We start from the raw sequence: 17816 nt of genomic DNA on the forward strand, positions 1-17816 counted from the left end.
TTATATTACAAATAACTGATCTCCTGATCAGTTACTATAATGAAGACCTAAACAGGGAGTTTCCCAACTATCTCTATGTCAGCAAAGGTGTTTTTTCCCTCAGTTGTCTTTCCCTCTCAAACAGTGACTGTTATATCTTTATGGATCTGTTGAAGGATGGCTAGGTCTAGCAGTAAGGGGACTGTCAGTATCTAGCACTCCTTTATATATATGATGCCTCCCCCACTTTTCCAAGCCAGAGTGATTCAGGCATATGGTCCCCATTCTTCCTGCTGTCCTGCAGTTAGAACAGCTCAAGCTGGGGGGGGGGGGGGGGAACCTTAGCCCTTGCTCTAGGGCAGTGGTTTCCACTTAGTGCTTTGTATATTCCTTGGAGGTTTGTGATGATGGTCAAAAAATTCTTTAATGGCACCTTAAAACAGTAAATAACTGCCTACTTATGTTGTGTGTTTAAAGCATTATAGGTTTGTTTCTCTTTTTTTTAACCCCTTACTTTTTGTCTTAGTATAAATTCCAAGATAGAAGAGCAGCAGGGGCTAGGTAAATGGGGTTAAGTGACTTGCCCAGGGTCACACGATTAGGAAGTATATCAAGATTAAGTTATGTGGTTATCATGTATGGCAAATATCTTTCAAGTTATAACTTATTTCATTAAAATATATATGCAACAATACTTGTGAAATAAATTTAATATGAAATCTTGCAATAATAAACATGAGGTCTTGCTGGATTACTTCTTTTAATTTTTATAGAATGTAACATTAAATATTTTTAACTGTTTTATAATTAGTTATATAATTTTATATTTAGAGCTCTCATTCTTATGGGTAAAATAAAATATTATATTTTGTAGTTATCATATAGTATAAATTTTAATTGGGATAAAAGTTATCTAATTATTTTAAGCACTTAAATCTGAGAATATTTTAAGTAGTGTATTAAATCCTTGGGAGGTTCAAATTTTTTGTAATTGTTGAAAGGTACAGAAAATGTTGGGAATCATTCTTCTGGGGGTGGGACTAATTCCAATGGTCCTCCATATTCATTACAAAAATGAGTGGCTGTGAATAATCAGGTAGGGTTTTCCTAAGTAGGTGAGGATGTCCAAAATATTGGCAAGGTAGAAATATCCTTACTGCCCTGGTTCTAAATCTTCTGATGGAATTTTACTAACATCACTGTGGGCTAACCACGAATCATTTTGTTGACTCCCTATTTCAAAAGCCAGACCTAAATTTTCTTATGGGAAAAGGTGTCATCACCATCTGCTCATCTAACATGGCAGTGGTGACATCATGCCTTCTTGTATCATTCCTAGAATACCTATTTGTGTGGACAGCTTCTGAGGCAGCCCCAATCTCTCACTCAAACTTCACCAATCAATTTACCCAGGCATGTATAGTAAGTGGTCTGGGGTGGGAAAGACCCATAGTTCAACTCTGACCCCATTTAGGTCCATGGTAGAAAATTTTGTTGTTGAATAGCCAGAGGAGTTCTATTGTCCTAGGCTTGGCTCTTGTTCTATAGCACTGATACACTTAAGGCTTAACTTCACCCATTTCTAGTTAGAACTGGCTGCTGAAACTCTTTTGAGGTACAGTATTATTATAATTTCATTTTCCTCAGGCCTTTCTATTAATCTTTAGAAACTTCACTTTTCTATTGGTTCATGTTCCTTGGTACCCTGGCAACATGGCAATTACCATGGCAGGCCCTTTGTCTGAAAACTCTACATCACCCTAAGTTCCCAGAGGCTCTGTGCCTTCATACAGGGTATGTATTCTGCTGCTTGTCTGGGCCGCCACCCTATATGTTATTCCTAAGAATAGTAGGGGCAAGGAAGGCTACACTGACTCCATCCCTGGCTGAACTGCTGTCCATCTATGAAGATTCCCCAATTTCTGTGTTTTGCTATGAGTATTAATAAACCATTTTGCTCCCCCCAAATAAATCTGAACTGATAAAAAAAAAACCCAAAGTGCCCCCATTAGCCATTGTTTACTCATTGTCCACCAATCCTCTGCCCCTCTTATAGAGGAAGACATTTCTTAGGAAGTAACTTAGGAAGGAGGGAAGTGAGTAGTAATAAGATAAGACTTCTCAACACCAGTTCTAGTTCCCCCTTATCATTACTTCTACTCCTATTCTTTTAAAAGCCTAATCTTAGCAGGGTTTAACACATGCTCCAGAGAAACTTCCAAGGCAGTAATCATGCTTCCCACTTACAGCCTATTTTTGTTGACCCACTGACCACTCCTCTGTCTTCAAAGCCCAATTTTTTAAAGATGAAAAACTTATTTAACTCTCCCTTTAATTGCCTTAAATTTTCAATTAAAAGCTAGAGAACAAATTTTCTATGCCTATCAAGGTTATCAAGCCAACCCCACAGGATAAATGGGAGCATTCTCCTTATCCCCCTGAAAGAGCTCACTCAGATAATGGTTTTCCTTTGAAAAGTCAAAATCCTCTACCTGGCCATCCCCTCACCCAAAACTCTCTGCCTTCCACTTAAAATATGAATTTAATCAATGGATTATTATGAAATAGCCCCTAAAAACTACACAAAATATTTTATCTCAGGCCAAACCTAGGCACATGAGTAATTCAGGTTTCAGGGTGAAATATATTGAGGTAAATGCAATAAAGACAACTTTACAAGTATGTCTTCAAAAGTTAAAAAAGAACACTAATTCCAGTTAAAATGCTACTCTCCCCTTCAGCCCAGACACCAGGTCAGGAAGGCATTCTCCAGACTCCAATTCGCTTGCACTGAGTAGTAAGAAAGTTAAATAGCTTTTCTTAAAGAATCAACCTAGCATATGCACTATAAAAGTTGCTGTCTGGGATGCAGGTTATTGGGCTGGTCTGAGGGGAGCAAGGGTTCAGGAGTGAAGGGGAAAGGAGATGACTAGCTGTTGGAATAGTGTAAGGACATAATAGACTGGCTGCATACATCTCTAGCATGGTACTCAAACTAGACCAGGAGGATGAAGTTATAGTCTGGAGGCGATTCTGGTCCTTCCCTATCTTTTATACCCTTGGTGATTTCTTTTTTTTTTTTTTTTTAATTTTTAAACCCTTAACTTCTCTGTATTGACTTATAGGTGGAAGATTGGTAAGGGTAGGCAATGGGGGGTCAAGTGACTTGCCCAGGGTCACACAGCTGGGAAATGTCTGAGGCCGGATTTGAACCTAGGACCTCCTGTCTCTAGGCCTGGTTCTCAATCCACTGAGCTACCCAGCTGCCCCTTCTTGGTGCTTTCTTTTTCTCCTGTCTACTCATACTCATCTCATCTCTCCCTTCTCCTTTAGTTCATGACCCACTCAGCCTAATATCTGTTCTCCCTCCATTTCTCCTTCCGTTATACTTTGTACAAAGTCCATAGCACTGTGAATTTTTTCCTTTTTCCCTTTTCTTTCTTTCTTACTTTTATCTTAAACATCTCTTCATTCCAAGTGTACATCATCAGTTATAATCATTCAGCCTACTCCATAATCTTCAGTTTACATGTTTCTGTCTCCTTCTCTCCTCCTCTCACCCTCAACTCACATGAGTTTGTCACATACCTATTTCACCCACTGCCTGGTTTCTTTGGTCAGTTCCTTAAATGATTGTTCTTATGATTAGATTTCCTTCCCCTTCTACCATATCTTTTCATACCAGTCTCCAACCATCATTCACTTTCTTTGCTCCTGCACTCAGGGACTATAACATATTGCCAGAAGGCACAAAATTCTGACAGCCTGGCCTATTCAAAATTCATGCTGTCTTATTTCAACTATTTGTGATAGAAGTAAACATTACTATTAATCTCACTGACTTTTTAACATACCTCTTCCTGTTCCCTCTCTCAACTGTTCCACTCTTCTTTAGGCCACTGATCCAGCTCCATTCACCACTCTGGACAGGCGATCTTGCCTCCAAATTTACTAAGTAGTACTCAAAATTTTTTTTGAGTATAAATTCCTTGTGTTGCATTTCCCATTTTCTCATAATTAGTTAACCTGTCCATCATTCTTGGGGTGTTCAATCCATTTCACTCAATACTTTAGGCCCCCACACCCATCCCTACCTGTATTTGACTCCCTGCCCAGTCATATATATTGTTAAATAATTCTTACCATTTGTCCTAGAATTGATATTAAGTACTGATTCCAAGACAGAGCAGTAAGAGCATTTGGGATTAAGTGAATTGTCCAGGGTCATATAGCTAGGAAGTGTCTAAGGTCACATTTAAACCCAGGACCTCCCAGATCTAGGCCTGGCACTCTATCCATTGAGCAATCTACCTGCATGGGAATATGGATTCAATGGTTGATAATGGCTCTCTCTATGACTTAGAAAGTGCTTCTCCATATGAGTCTGAAAGGCTAAATGATTTACCCAGGGCAGGCAAGCTAGCCCAAGGATACAATCTTAAATCTTCTGACTTCATTGGATCAATGCTTGCCTATATGAATACTGAAATGTTTGCCTGCCACATTTAAATTTGCAGATTCAAATTTCAAGAGGTTTATTCATGCAACTGAGACTTTGGCTCTGTAATGAAGAAGCTGTGACACCAAGCAGTGGTACCTCTGTCAGAGTCCAAATTTCAGTACTGATCAAGGGAATTCCCTTGCTTCCTCCTCCTATCTCAATTATACATTTGCTTGTGATCACTATCAGTTTCTAGAGGTCAGGCTCACTAAGACGTGAGAGAAAGCGTCTTTAAGTATCAAAGTCTTGTTTTTGTTGCTGTATTAGTCCCTCTATCTCTTAGTTCCTCTGAACCTCCTAATTTCTGTCCACCCTCCTTTTTCTGTTTGAATACCTCCTGCAGATTTTCTGATTGCTGCATATTTGGAAAGACATTGGATATACTGTTTGGCCCATCCCTCTGATATTTATGCTACCTAAACACTTATGTTTTGTGTCATACTTATCTGATATCTCATCTGGTTTCTTTGGCCTATTGCTATGTCCATGACATTGTGGTTAACTGAAACTGCAATTACAACTATTAACTTTCTAGTCTTTAAAAAAAATGTGTGTATGTGTATATATGTAGAGAGAGAACATATATATATACACCTGTGTATAGATGTGAACTCCTTCTCTGATGCCTTATTATGGCATGGGGGGGGGGGGGGAATGTGGAACTCTGGCATCTCAAAACCTATGTTAGTATTGTATAATCTCTCCTAGATCCTACATCAAGTTGGAAAAGCTGTCATTCAGGGGCAGGATAAATAAGTTCAGAGATGCTTATCAGCAAGATTACACATTTATCAACATGCCTATAGGGTTATATATTTTTTGGCCAGAGAAACTCTTGAAGACAATCTACAAAAATGAGAGGTTGCAAACTAATCAGTGAAAAGTACATGACAATTAAAACAGTTAAACACAAAAACTTTAAAGACTACTGTATTTAGAGATGAAATATGTAGAACAAGCTTAAAAGGGGTAAAGAAAAACAACTTAGGTACAATTCATTTTTTTATTATTATTAATCTTTATCTATTACAAATCACCTTTTAAGCTAACCCTGGTTTTACCCCCAGACCTAATTTCTAATTAGGTTTCTAATTTCCTTCTAACTCAACCCTGAATCTTAGTATCAGAGCTATCCTGAAATGAGTACACGGTTCCCAGGTTTCAGGCCACTAAAACACCATAGGTTTTTTTTAGTTGTTAACGACATTAAGGATCCTATGGCTGCCACGGTCATAAGACAGGACTATGTCATTTAGTTGTGACTGCATTTTTAATCAACCACTGGCTTCTCCATTTTCTTGCTGTATATTTTTCTAGTGTTTCTTGCTCTTGGTGGAATGGGGAAGAAATTGCACTTTATGTTTGTATCTGTTTATTTTCCTCGGTTCTAACGATGAAGTATGCAAAACATATTTAAGAAACAAATCCTTTTTGGTCAAAAGAGATTTTACATCTTAATCTTGAAGGATAAGCCTTACTCCTTCTCAACAAGTATTTTTAGCTGCTGGCTAAGGCCTTTTTGTAATTTCCAGGCAATGGGGTTACCAATCCCTACACTAAAATTCAGGGAAGATAAAGTATCAAAGAAGTGAAAAGGGAAGGGCAAAGACCTCAAAGGTGTGGTCCAAAGAGAAATAAGCCTTGATTTCCTGGGGTGATAGCCAGAAGTCACCAGTTAGTTACTAGATAGCATTCTGTTTGGGGGTTACCTTAAGCTCTTAATGATTCTTTATTGATTCCCCATCCTAATCTCTACAGAAACTATAAAAGTAAGGGGGGTATGTTTATGTGTTGGAGGGGAAATAGAGATAGAGGGGTGTCTGATACCTCTCTGATTCTGTCCACTATGGATCAGGTCTGTGGGCCTTCTCAGAGCCATCAACCAGAAAAATAAGTATTCTCTGCTGGGAATGTTTCATTTAGCTAGCTCTCATGTAAGTACTTATTGTGACTGAAGTTGAAGCTATTTAAATTTTTCTTAGATGTATTACACTGTAGAATTTTTCCCCAGGGGCCCCTCTTTGACATTCAATAAGGAATAAGCAAATTCTGAGTTTTCCCCACATCTGCCATGTTTTTCTCCTTTTGGCATGTGTACTCTCTGGTGCTGAGAAAGGTTTGACTTGGTACAGAAGGCTTTCTCACATTTACTACAATGATAAGGTTTCTCTTTAGAGTGGATTCTCTGATGTTTAATAAGATTTGAACTATGACTGAAGGTTTTCCCACACTCATTACATTTATATGGTCTCTCTCCAGTGTGAAGTCTCTGGTGTGAAATAAGACCTGCTTGCTGACTAAAGCTTTTCCCACATTGATTACACTGGTATGGTTTCTCTCCAGTGTGGATTCTTTGATGCTGAATGAGGCTCGCTTTGCTTCTGAAGGTCTTTTCACATTCTTTACATTTATAGGGTGTCTCCCCAGTGTGAGTTCTCTGATGTTTCCTGAAGTTTGAGCTGTTACTACAGGTTTTCCCACATACAATACATTGATAGCATTTCTCTTCTGGGCAGGGTTTACTATGGATTAAATTAGAGACTTCTCTTGACTCAGTTTCTGGGAAAGAGTATTTCCTTGTTATCTCTCCTATAGGTTTTTCCCACTGCCTTTGTAATGCACTCTCATGGTCATGTGCCTCTCTGTATTTGGTTTTCTCAGCAACATCACCTATGAATCTTCCTGATACCACTGCTGGAGGTTCTACTTTGGATATTTCATGTTTAGGTGTTGACTCTTCATTCTGATGCTTGGACTGACAATCTGAAACAATAAATAGAATAGGCATATGTCAGTTCCCTGTGCTTGGAGAAGATAACTAATGGACTCTGTCCTCCTCTAATTTGAAAAGTAGTCGTTAAGTTGAGCTCTCTGGTATGTCAGCCATAATAATAAAGAACACAAATCATCACTAAAGTCTAATGATCTTGGTGCAACTACAAACTCATATTAGTTTCTGAATTTATGTGTATACGAGGTTTCCACTATATAAGGAAAAAAGCCAAAAGGTAAATGTCCTTAAAATGAAGGCCAATTTTTAATAGGTAAGTAGTGAAAAGCAAGAGATTTTTGTTATGAAAAATGAAATTAAAAATTAAGAAAAATAAGCTTATTTTATTGTAGGTTTAATAAAATTTAAATTATAACTATAACTATGTACTAATTATCAAAATGAATCGAGGATATATCAGGTATTACTTTTGGGAGGCAAGTTTTTCTTTTTTAAAAAGCCCTTACCTTCTGTCTTAAAATGGATATTTAGTATGGATTCCAAAGCATAAGAGTGGTAAAGAGATAGACAGTTGGATTTAAGCAATTTGCCCAGGGTCACTCAGCTAAGAAGTGCTCGAGGCCATATTTGAAATCAGGACTTTTCATCTCTAGGTCTGGCTTTCCATCCACTAAGCCACCTTATTGCCCTTAGTGGGGGCAAGTTTTAAAAGAAAAAGATTATGATAGCATAATAGGACATCCTTCATATTTGACTTTTGCAGGAGAATCAAAAAGAGAGCCATGGTTATAAAAATATTTAAGTGCTTCATCAATTTTTCAAAAGGCCTTTCTTAATTTTTTGTTATTCAAATAATTTTCTTTTAAAATGACAACGGACAATCAATAAAGAGATTTATCCATTCAAGGTACTGATGTGAAAGGTAGTTTTTAAAGTCAGTGGTAAGTTGGGAAGGATGTCTGAGTAGGAATTATTTTTATAATTGTTAGTCAATTCAATATTGATTTTTTGAAAAAAATCAAGATAATTTTCAATGCTCTTTGGAACTTCTTAGGGAATAATAGAGAAAGGATTTGAAAGTGAGGAAGGTCAGGATTAAAGTCCTACCCCTGACACATAAAGGCAAATCTCTTAACCTTTTAGAACCTCCACCCAAATGTCTAAGACTATGAGTTGCTGAGTAGTTGCCAACATGCAATAGAAGAGTTTCCTTATCAGCAATTCCCCAAATCTATGAAATCATAGGTCCATACCCAAACAAAGTACCTCATAACTGTGGAGACTTGGATTACAAAAGCTTGAGTAACAACAACCTCCTTTATTTCAGAGATCAGAAAAGGAAGGAAAGCAAGGAAAAGAGAGTAAAAAGAGTAAAATGGGTGAATCTAAGATGGATAAAGTCAAAAAGGGGCAGACAGATTTATTCTATTTTCTAAATCTCCAGCTCAATGCCTATTTGAATGGATGAAGGTACTAATTTCAATGAGGTTTTAAGCATCAGGTCTATCTCCCTTGTACTTAGAAATAAAATTTTTTTTTTAATGGTGGCTAGGGTGGGATAATCTGATTATATCATTTATTCCTTGAAAATAAGAAGCCTGTGAAAAGACCACTTTAAATTTTGTTTCAAATCCCGGCTTTGTTCTGTTTAAATATCTTGTTGTCAGGTATGTTTTGTTTTGGTATGTTTTGGTAAAGCTGTATATCTGAGTAATCTGAAAACAAATCACTTAGAAAAACTCCCTATGCAATAAGAAAACTAGGAAAACTGGAAAGCAGTATGCAGAAATTAGACTTAGATGAATATCTAACAATATATACTACAATGGGCTCAAAATGGATACTAAATCTGAATGTTAAAGGTCATGCCATTAAAAAAAAAAAGTAATAGAAGCAGATCAGGACCATTTCACAGTTGTGGTTAGGAAAATTCTTAACTAAATAAGGGATATACAAAGAGATCATTTAAAAAAATTACTTTGATTAAATGAAACTGAAAACTATTGCATGAATAAAATCAGTGCAAAATCTTATCAATCAAGATAAGGGAAGGAGGCAGGGCAGGGAAGGATTTATGTAGAGCCTACTACTACATGCCAAACACTATGCTAAGTGCTTTATAAATATTATCTCATTTCATCCTTATAATAACCCCTAGGAGGTAGGTACTATTACTATTCTCATTTTACAGTTGAAGAAACAAAGGCAAACTGTGTGACTAGCGAAAAGTCACAAAGCTAGTAAGTATATGAGGCCATATTTGAATTCAGGCCTTCCTGACTCCAGGCCTAGTGCACTTTATAAGAAATTGCTAGTTTAGGATAAAAAGGGAAATTGTCAAATGGGAAAAAAAATCTGAATTAAATATTGCTGACTAGAGTTTGATATTGAAGGAAATATGAGAGACTAACGCAAAAGTAGTCAGAGGATATGAATAAAGTTTTCAAAAGATTTGTAAACTATTAACAACCACAAGAAAAATGTCTACAAATAAATAATAAGAATTCAAATCAAAATAGCTCTTCAGGATAAGCAAATTGGCAAAGATGACAAAATGAGAATGGTCCATATTGGCAGGGTTATGGAAAGAGAAGCACACTAATACACAATTGGTCCAACTACTCTGGAAAGCAATTTGGAAATTATGCAACAAAATATTTATAGCAGCACTTTTTGTGATTGTTGTTGTTCTGTTTCAAAGAGGACCAATGATATATGGGGTGATGTTCTGACTCCTGTGTGTTATATATGTGAATTGGATTTAAATGAGGCACATTTACACAATGCACGATTGACTTTAGCATCTTTGATGTCTGACTAAACACTGCACAGTGCCTACTTCAGCTGCATTCATGACCTTTAGAATAAACTGTTCCAATGGTAGGCATCCTCCTAACTCATCGACAGGTTTGAGGCCTGTTCCTTACCCTCAACCTGATTTAGCCTGCCTGCTGCTATACAAGCTATAGCTTTTTAGAGCCATAGGTGAGAGTTGGGTAAAAGGTAGATAAGGGGAAGCTAGGTGGCTCAGTGGATAAGAGAACCAGGCCTGGAGATGGGAGGTCTTGTGTTCAAATGTGGCCTCAGACACTTCCTAGCTATGTGATCCTGGGCAAATTACTAAGCCCCTACTGCCTAGCCCTTATGGCTCTTCTGTGTTACAATGGTGACAGAATCAATTCTAAGACAGAAGGTAAGGGTTAAAAAAAAAAAAAAAAAAAAAAAAAGGAGGTGGGTGAATAACCCTGAAAAGGGCTTGCTTAGAAAGCCCTCCCACCATAGGTGCTAGTCCTCCCTGAACACCCTATACTTTTGTGGTAATAAAGAACTGGAAACAAAGTAGATAAAAATGATGAATATAAAGATAATAGAGAAGACTTAAGAAGATCTGATATGATCTAATACAAAGTAAAGTAAGCAAAACCAGGAAAAACATACACACTCAGATCACAATAATGTAAATGCAAAGAACAAAAACTATGAAGTGCAACAATACTGCATAATTATAATGATCAAATTTGCCCCTGAATAAGGAGAGTAAATATATTTCCCTGCCTTCTTTACAGCATATAAATTATTATGAGTATGAAACCTCATATATACTGTCATCAGACTTGGATGCAATGTTTTTCTGAGTTGCTTGCTTTCCTTCTCTCTCTCTTTTTTTTAAACCCTTAACTTCTGTGTATTGGCTCCTAGGAGGAAGAGTGGTAAGGGTGAGCAATGGGGATCAAGTGACTTGCCCAGGGTCACACAGCTGGGAAGTGTCTGAGGCCGGATTTGAACTTAGGACCTCCCGTCTCTAGGCCTGGCTCTCAATCCACTGAGCTACCCAGTTGCCCCTCTTTCCTTCTCTTTTTGATTCTGTATTACAAAAAAATAACTCTGGGTAAGGGAGAGAAGATGGATGTATCTGGAAATAAAAGTGGTATAAAAACTAAGAATATAAATGAAAGGAATTTTTTGGGGAAGAAAAACAATAAAGCTGGCTGAGTAGGTCAGACATACATCTATGACATTTACCAAAAGACCAAATTAATATACATTAGACAAATCATCAATATGGCTTAAAAAAAATAGGCAAAACAACTGGCTGGTTAAGAGACCCTTTTCTGGGAGAAAATCTAGGCATGGGGGCTCATTTATTCAGTAAAATGATATACTGCAAAACTGGAATCTCTTTTAGCAAGCATGTGGCTCTGAAATTCAGGTTCTTCCTCATACTAGGAGACAGAATAAAACCTATTTTTGTTTTTGTTCAGCTGTTTCAGTCATTTCTGACTCTTTGTGCCCCCATTTAGGGTTTCCTTTGCTATTTCCTTCTCCAGCTCATTTTACAGATGAGAAAACCAAGGCAAACAGAGTTAAGTGACTCATCCAGCGTCACATAGTTAGTAAGTGTCTGAGGCTAGATTTGAATGCAGGAAGATGAGACTTTCTGACTCCAGGCCCAGCACTTTATCCACTGTGCAGTCTAATTGCCTGTCCTAAAGTACAATACAACTTAATCATAGGAAATAATTTTTTAATATATAATTATAGCCTATTAGCTAAGATTTTATTTCAAATTTTAAACTGATATTTGTTAGTGATATTAGTCTGTTTATCTTTCTTTGCTTTATCCTATCCGTAGGTATCAGGAGTATCCTATCCGTAGGTATCAGGAGTATGTCTGCCTCATAAAAGAATCTAAGATTAAGAGATGAAAGGTAACTTTGAGGTCATCTTGTCCAACCCTCTAATTTTACAGTTAAAGCAAACTGAAATAATGTGCTTTATTGCTCAATTTAAAAGAATAAAGTTATTAATTATTCTTTAAATATTTGAAGAATTCACTTATAAATCAGTCTGGATAAGCTAGTTTAATTTCTTTTTTCCTGAAAGTGAATTGTTTTAGATTTCTGTTTCTTGTTTTCTTAATTTGATTTGTTATGATTTCTTCTTGCTCATTTATTATTTTAGTAATTTCTTTTTAATGCACTGGAGATGATCTAGAACATACACTTTAATACTGATACAGATACAATTACAAAATACTTCTAAAAGAAATAAAGAATAACTTAATAATTGGAGGGATATTCAGTGCTCATGAATGAATCTTGTCAATGTAATACAAAGAATGATGAATCTATTTAGATTAATTAAGAGGCTATTTTATAAAGCTAGACATAATTATAACAAAATTTATTCAGATCTAGAATCATAAGAGAAACAGTGAAAAAAATAGTAATAAGGGGGAATAGTACTTTCAGACCTCAAGTTACACTATAAAGCAATAATCATCAAGATTATTTTGATATTGGCTTAAAAATAGAAAAATCAATGGGAATACAATCAGAACCAAATGTACTAAATAACTTAGTGTTAAATAAATCTATTATTTGATAAACTATTTAGGAAAGAACTCCCTATTGGACAATAAATAACTGTTGGGAAAATAAAAAAAAGCAGCTTGTGGAGGGGGCAGCTGGGTAGCTCAGTGGATTGAGAGCCAGGCCTAGAGACAGGAGGTCCTAAGTTCAAATCCGGCCTCAGACACTTCCCAGCTGTGTGACCCTGGGCAAGTCACTTGACCCCCATTGCCTACCCTTACCAATCTTCCACCTATAAGTCAATACACAGAAGTTAAGGGTTTAAAATTAAAAAAAAAAAAAAAAGCAGCTTGGAAGAAATTAGATTTAAAGAAAAGGCTACTGGATTTAGTAATTAAGAATCACTGGAGAGATCAAATTCAGCAAAACTGGAATCTCAGCTGCAAGAAGTTGAAAAGTGTTGAGATCAAAGGGACAGTCAGTTAAAAGGTAAAACCGTTGTACCTCAGAGGTTGTGACAAGAAACAGATATATATAATCCTGCAAGCTTATATAAAAGACAACAGGATTTCTAAGCTCCTTATAGTCTGTGCAAGAGAAGACAGAGAAGCCCTTGTGAAGCTGGATAGTCCACAACAGGACCTAGAGCATAGGGCTTGCAGAGCAATGTATTCCTAGGTTTGTAATGCTACCAAGGGAAACTAAATGGTTGATTAACATACTAGAATTCATAAAGTAATTACAAATCTTCAATATTTATGTTGTAGTCCTTGGATTTTAAGGGTAAAGAAATTACGTTATAATAGGTACAAGATCTGATCAGTGCTTCTTACATGACACAATTCACTAAGTGAATATACAACCTGGTGTGCAAGTGCAATTCCTTTTGAACATGTAACTCTCCATTCTTTAAAGTTCATGGGATTGTTATATAAGCATACAGTGCATCTCCTTTAAACAGTAATTCATTCTATTCCTCCTACTTGAAGTCATTTGACTCCCTCAAAAACCAATTACTCATATCTCCACCCCACTCCTGCCTAAAATAACCACAGGCACTTTCAGAACCTTACAAGTCCCTCTTCCTGCTAAGAATCCCTATATTCTTTTTCTATTACTGTCACCACTGCTGCCTAGAAAGCACACCTTTTTTTAATCTCTATATAACCTTCTAGTATCTCTAGCCTGTTTGTTCCCTAGCAAAAATAATTACTACAACTACCTCTAGACCCTACCCAGTCCACTTCTTGCCAGGAGCTAGAATCCCACAAACAGCATCCTTGGTCACTTTCAGTCTTCACCTCAGGGTCTTTCCCAACATATGGAAAGTAACTCATTGCATTTGGTCCTGAAATTTAATATTCCATTCTTCTGTAACTGACTGGCATGCAGACATCTTGTTTTTTCAGCTAGATTATAAATTCCTCAAAAGCACAAAACATCTTATACTTTTTTTGTATTCCCCCACAGTGCTGGGTACATATTTAGGCCTCAAGTACCTGTTCAGTGATCAATGATTTATTCTCCTGAGGGCACCCTCTTCACACTCACCACCTTGGCAACACAATCCACCCTTCCCTCCCCTCAGATGAAATCCTTCTTACCAATCTTTTGAAGAGGATGGGGCTCCACAGGTTCACATTTCAGTTGGGTTTCCATGTCTTGAACCTGAATGTTTGGTGACTTCCTCAATGTCACTGGAGCTGGGAACAGGGGTGTCACTCCTTCCCAGAGTAATGTTTGTTCTTGTGAATGACCTGAGACCTGGAAACAATTAGGTGAGGTTGAGCTTTTAATCAATTTCCAAACATTAACTAAGTGCTTACTATATGTGTACCTCAATAAGCAGCAAATATATGATGATAAAAGTAATGGGGGAGATCACATATATGTATCAATGAGCACATACTGAATCCATACGAAATAAATAAATACAAGGTAGTTTGGGGAGGGACTACCTTAGTTGCTAGGGGGACCAAGGGAAGACTTCTTGAAGAAGGCGGTAAAACCATTTGGGAAATTAGTTAAGACCTGAGAAGAGATCTCAGGGAACATTTTCCTAGGGATAAATGACACTAGGAAAAAAAACCAGTTGCTTTCAGTCACCAAGATATCAGGGGAAAAAAAGAAAGAAAAGATGAGCAGTTTTTTCTTCATTTTAAACTCAGCAACTCTATTTTAAATTCCATGCCCATGCCCCTTTGTTGCTGTCTAACGGTCTGTACCCCCAAATCTCCCATGACACAGAATAATTCTCCCCACCTGTTGTCCTGGTTCATCCAGTTCTCTCTCCAAATCTTCCAGCAATATGACTACCTCTTCGCCACTTTCTGGATGTCTTTCCTGCAACCAGTTCTGGAGTTCCTCGGGCAGGATACTCAGGAACTGCTCTAGCACCAGCAGCTCCAAGATCTCTTCCTTAGTGTGCATCTCTGGCCTCAGCCACTCACAACAGAGTGTCCGAAGTCGGCTCAAAGCCTCCCGGGGCCCAGGTGTCTCCTGGTAGGACAGCTGTCTGAAGCGCTGCCGCCAGATCTCCTGACTGGGATGACTGTTACTTTGCTGATTAGATTCCTGCTCCCAAGTGGAATCATCTTCCACCTTGATTATTATAGGTCCATCCTGATCCTGTAGAACCTGGGGGGACAAATCGGCAGTTTCTTTGGATTCTGCAGTCATCATACAGGCTCACAGGGTGGTCTCTCTCCAGACAGGATCTGTGCTGCCACTATTAAATTCCAAATGTCCTTTAGGCACCTAAAGATTCCTGATGAACTTCTCTTTAGGATATGCCTTAAGAAAAATAAAATGTTATTACTAAAAAGTATTTGACATTTATATAGTGTATGAGCACCCCATCACTCTCCATACCCCCAAAGTCTTTCTTGAGCCTGGAAGGCTACATTGACTTCTGTTCTCTTTAAAGTTGCTATAAGTTCCATTAATTCAAAATGTATTAAATGTCTCATGTACAAAGCATTCTGCTTGGTGTTGGGATATAAAAACAAATGAAAGAAGGTTCTACCATGAGGGAACTAACATTTTACTAGGAGATATAGGAGATACGATACCCATGATAGGTGAAAATCTGTGAAGTAGTGGGGTTATATTTATTTTATTATTTATATATATTTTAAGTCTTTATAAACCCCACTCTCCTATAAACCTTTTTACACTCTTATTAACCTATAGTCACTGAGCCAATCAGCACCCAAGATACAGAACACAGCACTGTGGTTGGTTGCCTTTCATTCCATCAGCCAATATAGTGTGCTCTGGTAAGTATAACCCCTCGATACAGAGTTTATAGATATCCTCTCATCCCTCCTATCCCATCCAGTCATCCCTCACTATATCACAAACCTGTGATACAGTGAAGCCCCAATAAGTGCGAGGGATGACTGTATAGTCCATCAGCAGGTCAATATAAATAAGGAAAAAAGAAATCACTACCATGGAGAAGGGCCAGGAAAGGTTTTATGGAAGGAGGGAGGCCTTAAGAGAAACAAGATTCTAAGATACAAAGGTGAAGAAAATGCATACCTCAGACATGGGGGCACCTAAACAAGAGATGGAATGCCAAACTCAATGAAGAACAAGGAGACCAATTTGACTAGAAGTCAGACTGTGTAAAGTGGGAGGCATGAAGTGAAATAAGTTTAGAGCATTGGCTGTGAGGGATATTTGATCCTAGAAGCAACAGGGATCTGCTTGAAATTTCTGAGTAACAGAGTCGCATTTGAGTAATAGGCCAGCATTGAACTTTATTTCAGATTACTTTAGGGGCAGCTAGGTGGCTCAGTGGATAGAGAACCAGGTCTGTAGACAGGAGGTCCTCGGTTCAAATCTGGATGCAGACAGACACTTTGCAGTTGTGTGACCCTGGGCAAGTCATTTAACCCCAAATACCTTCTGTCTGGAAACAGATACTTAGTAGATAGAAGATAAGGGTAAAAAAAAAGAGAGAGAGATTACTTTGACAGCTTTAAGGAGACTGTATTAGAGAGAATTAAGACCAAAAGGAACAAATGGAAGAACCTTCCAATTAGGAAGCTATTGAAATAGTCCAAGTGGGATATGGTAAAGACCTTATCTAAGGTAGAGCAGAAAGATGAATGATATGAATTGACAAGTAATTGGATTTTGACAATTTTCATGAGAAGTAGCATAAATGACATTTGGAAGATGTTTGCAAAGCAAAAGGGAGTTCAATTCTAACAATGCTTCTATTAGGGTGCAAGGGAACAAGGGCTTCCAGCATTTGGAAGATCTTCAATGAAGGAATGAATGGAAAAGAGAGACAAGAATCATTCAGAATGAGGTGTAGCAGACTACCATATTCCTGGTAGGGGGCATGCCCACACTGTTGAAATTAGAATCTAACAAGTATCTTTGGGGAATGGCAATAATGTTTAAGTCATGCAGAAAGGCAATGCAGGGTTACACAGCTGAAAGAGATGCTGGAGATCAACTTGTCCAACCCCTTTATTTTACAGATGAGGAAAATAAGATGACAGAAGGTAAATGACTTGTTCAAAGTTGGCAAATATTGGGAAAATAGAAAGGAGCCAGGATTTAAACACATACAGAACTTAAGAATGTAAGCACTGGCAGAGGCAGCCCTATAATTAATTTATTTTATGCCCAAGATAAGAATATAAAATTGCATCACCTAATGCTTAACTTGCTAAGAATAATATCTCCACATTTCTGGGTTGGAAAAGACCTCACTGGCCATCTAGTTCAACCTATACTTGGAAAAAGAATCTTCCATATTATACAGGCCACTCGGCCTCTACAATGTAGGGCAACTCAATTCCTCCTGAAGCAGCCTATTTCACTTATAGATAGGTCTAACTGATGGTAAAGGTTTTCCTGACTTCAAGTCCAGATTTGCTTTTTTGCAACTTCTACTCATTGCTTCTGGTTCTACTCTTTCCACATGTCAATGCTTTTAAACACCTGAACACATACCATAAGTCTCCTAGGTCTTGTCCAGGTTAAAAATCTGCAGTTCCATCAAACAGTCCTCATATGACATGAACTCAAGGCTCTTCACCATTCTGGAAGTCCTTCTCCAGATGACATCTATTTCTTTTCTAAATAGATACCCAGAACTAAACACAGTACACTCAGAATTGTAAGTAGTAAAGATTACAACTGAGCCTATTTCTTCCTTACACCTGAAAGCTATGCCTCTCTTAAAGTAATTCCCAAACTGAACTAGCTTTTTTTTTTTTTTTTAAACCCTTACCTTCCGTCTTGGAGTCAATACCGTGTATTGGCTCCAAGG

At 37.6% G+C, this 17816-nt stretch overlaps 1 protein-coding gene across 1 annotated transcript in view; it reads right to left on the reverse strand.

Annotated features, from left to right (window-relative positions):
- Nucleotides 1-5469: 5469 nt before the first annotated feature.
- ZKSCAN1 (zinc finger with KRAB and SCAN domains 1) overlaps nucleotides 5470-17816 on the reverse strand; it is a 44577-nt gene continuing 32230 nt past the window's right edge. The window contains exon 8 of the mRNA XM_044673550.1: nucleotides 5470-6991. Within this exon, the coding sequence (XP_044529485.1) occupies nucleotides 6468-6991 (524 nt within the window). The 3' untranslated portion in view covers nucleotides 5470-6467. The remainder of the gene's footprint in view (nucleotides 6992-17816) is intronic.

Source organism: Gracilinanus agilis, chromosome 4 (assembly GCF_016433145.1).
Source record: "Gracilinanus agilis isolate LMUSP501 chromosome 4, AgileGrace, whole genome shotgun sequence".
NCBI classification, from domain to species: Eukaryota; Metazoa; Chordata; class Mammalia; order Didelphimorphia; family Didelphidae; genus Gracilinanus; species Gracilinanus agilis.